Source organism: Olea europaea, chromosome 11 (assembly GCF_002742605.1).
Source record: "Olea europaea var. sylvestris chromosome 11, O_europaea_v1, whole genome shotgun sequence".
Lineage (NCBI taxonomy): Eukaryota > Viridiplantae > Streptophyta > Magnoliopsida > Lamiales > Oleaceae > Olea > Olea europaea.
In genome coordinates this window covers 16161901-16163973 of record NC_036247.1, presented here as the reverse complement: position 1 = coordinate 16163973, position 2073 = coordinate 16161901, and the positions used below count along the sequence as shown (strand labels likewise).

General features: G+C 37.9%; 1 protein-coding gene across 1 annotated transcript; it reads left to right on the top strand.

Annotated features, from left to right (window-relative positions):
- Positions 1 to 6: 6 nt before the first annotated feature.
- On the top strand, positions 7 to 1519 carry LOC111403589 (G-type lectin S-receptor-like serine/threonine-protein kinase LECRK2). Its single transcript, XM_023032157.1, has one exon. It carries the CDS (start codon positions 12 to 14, stop codon positions 1392 to 1394), a length of 1383 nt encoding a protein of 460 aa, XP_022887925.1. The 5' UTR covers positions 7 to 11; the 3' UTR covers positions 1395 to 1519.
- The last annotated feature ends 554 nt before the right edge of the window (positions 1520 to 2073 follow it).

Below are 2073 nucleotides of genomic sequence, written 5' to 3'. Positions count from 1 at the left end.
CAATTGACAGGATGAGTGGTTGCAAACCAAATTTCGTTGTACAAAGCTGTGATGAAGGGGCACGTGAAACTGACCTTTTTATTTTAAAAGACAGGACCAACATAAATTGGCCTCTCTCCGATTACGCACTAATTGAGAAAACCTCAGAAGATTTATGTAGACAATATTGCCTCAATGATTGTTTTTGTGCTGTAGCAATTTACAACAGCGTTGGTCAATGTTGGAAGAAACAATATCCTCTCACCAATGGGGTGATAGATTCCAGCGTAGGGGGAAAAGCTTTGATAAAAGTAAGGAAAAAAAATGCAACTGCATACTCCTGTGTCTTTAAGAAGAGTAAGAGTTCCACTCTGATCATTATCCTATCAGTTTTCTTAGGCAGTTCAATGTTCCTACTTTTATCCCTCTTGTTGTATGTTCTCTGTTTCAATCAACAAAAATCGAAGAGCCTTCAACCATATCAAGATCTTCCAGGCTTGAACATAAGAAGATTCAGTTTCAAAGAGCTACAATTAGCAACAAATGGATTCAAGGAGGAATTGGGCAGGGGCGCTTGTTCAACAGTATACAAAGGGATCCTTAAGAACGACAATATTGAAACCGTAATTGCTGTGAAAAAGCTTCAGAAGATGGCTACAGAAGGCGAACAAGAATTTAAAGCGGAAGTAAACTCAATTAGCAGTACTAATCACAAAAATCTAGTTCAATTGCTGGGATATTGTGAAGAGGGCCAAAATCGGGTTTTAGTATATGAATCCATGGGCAATGGCTCTTTAGCAAACTTGCTGTTTGAAAATTCAAGGCCCAACTGGTACAAAAGAATGCAGATCGCATTTGCAACTGCTAGAGGTATTTGCTATTTGCACGAAGAGTGTAAAAATCAAATCATACACTGTGACATTAAGCCTCAAAACGTACTCTTAGATGAATCCTTCACAGCAAAAATATCGGACTTCGGATTAGCCAAGCTTTTGAAGTCAGATCAATCTAAAACCACCACCGGAATAAGGGGAACAAAAGGGTATGTTGCTCCAGAGTGGTTCAGAAACATGCCGATTACAGTCAAGGTTGATGTTTACAGCTTTGGAATCTTGTTGCTCGAGCTTATCTGTTGCAGAAGAAATTATGAACCAGATGTTGAGGTTGAGAACGAAATGATACTTGCTGATTTTGCTTATGATTGTTACAAAGAAGGAACAATGCATTTGCTAGTGGCAGACGATGAGGAGGCATTAGGCGACAAGCGATTTGACAAGTTTGTGATGATCGCGATTTGGTGCATTCAGGAAGAACCAACATTAAGGCCTACCATGAAGAGAGTAATGCAACTTATGGAAGGATCTGTTGAAGTCCCCATTCCTCCAGATCCCACCTCCTTTATCACTTCAGTTTAGATTCACATTTTTGTCCCAATGTATGATAATAATTTTTATGATCTTCGTATTAGCATCTATGTTCAAGTCACTCATTTTTAATCTTCTAATAAATTTATTGTAATAAAGTACTATGTTGTACTCAATCAACTTCTTCGTTATTGTAAAAGGAGTTCACACCGTGAAAGTGTAACTTTTTTCTATTTATACTTCTCCTTGCCTTACAGAGATGATTTATATAAATGATGGCTCAACCAAATTCGTTAAGAAAGCTAATTTAAACCTGTAGTCATTTTACCCAACACAGATCGGCCTATCTCTGATTACTGGGATTTTGAGCAAGTCGCAGAAGACTGGTGTCTACAGATTACTGGGATGGATCATGAGCTAAGTGACGAAGGGGTACAAATGCAAAGTACAGTGATGGATTGGGTGAATTTTTAAGTTTAATGACCCCTTGTGGACCTTTGCAAAGTTATGTGTGACAATTTGGGCTATTATCCCTCTAATTTCACATAAATAAAATGTATGAGATGAGCGTGTTAGGATTCTGACTCTGCGTTTATTCCCGGTTCAAATTCTCAACCTATATTCTTTTGTATACTTTGTATATTATTGACAACCGTTAATCCAATTTACTCAACACTTTCTCTCTCTCTCTCTCTCTCTCTCGGTAAGACAAATCTATTTCCAAGTAAGT

Excerpts from the sequence above, each read along its gene's own strand:
- LOC111403589 (XM_023032157.1), top strand. The coding sequence starts at position 12 with ATGAGTGGTTGCAAACCAAATTTCGTTGTACAAAGCTGTGATGAAGGG.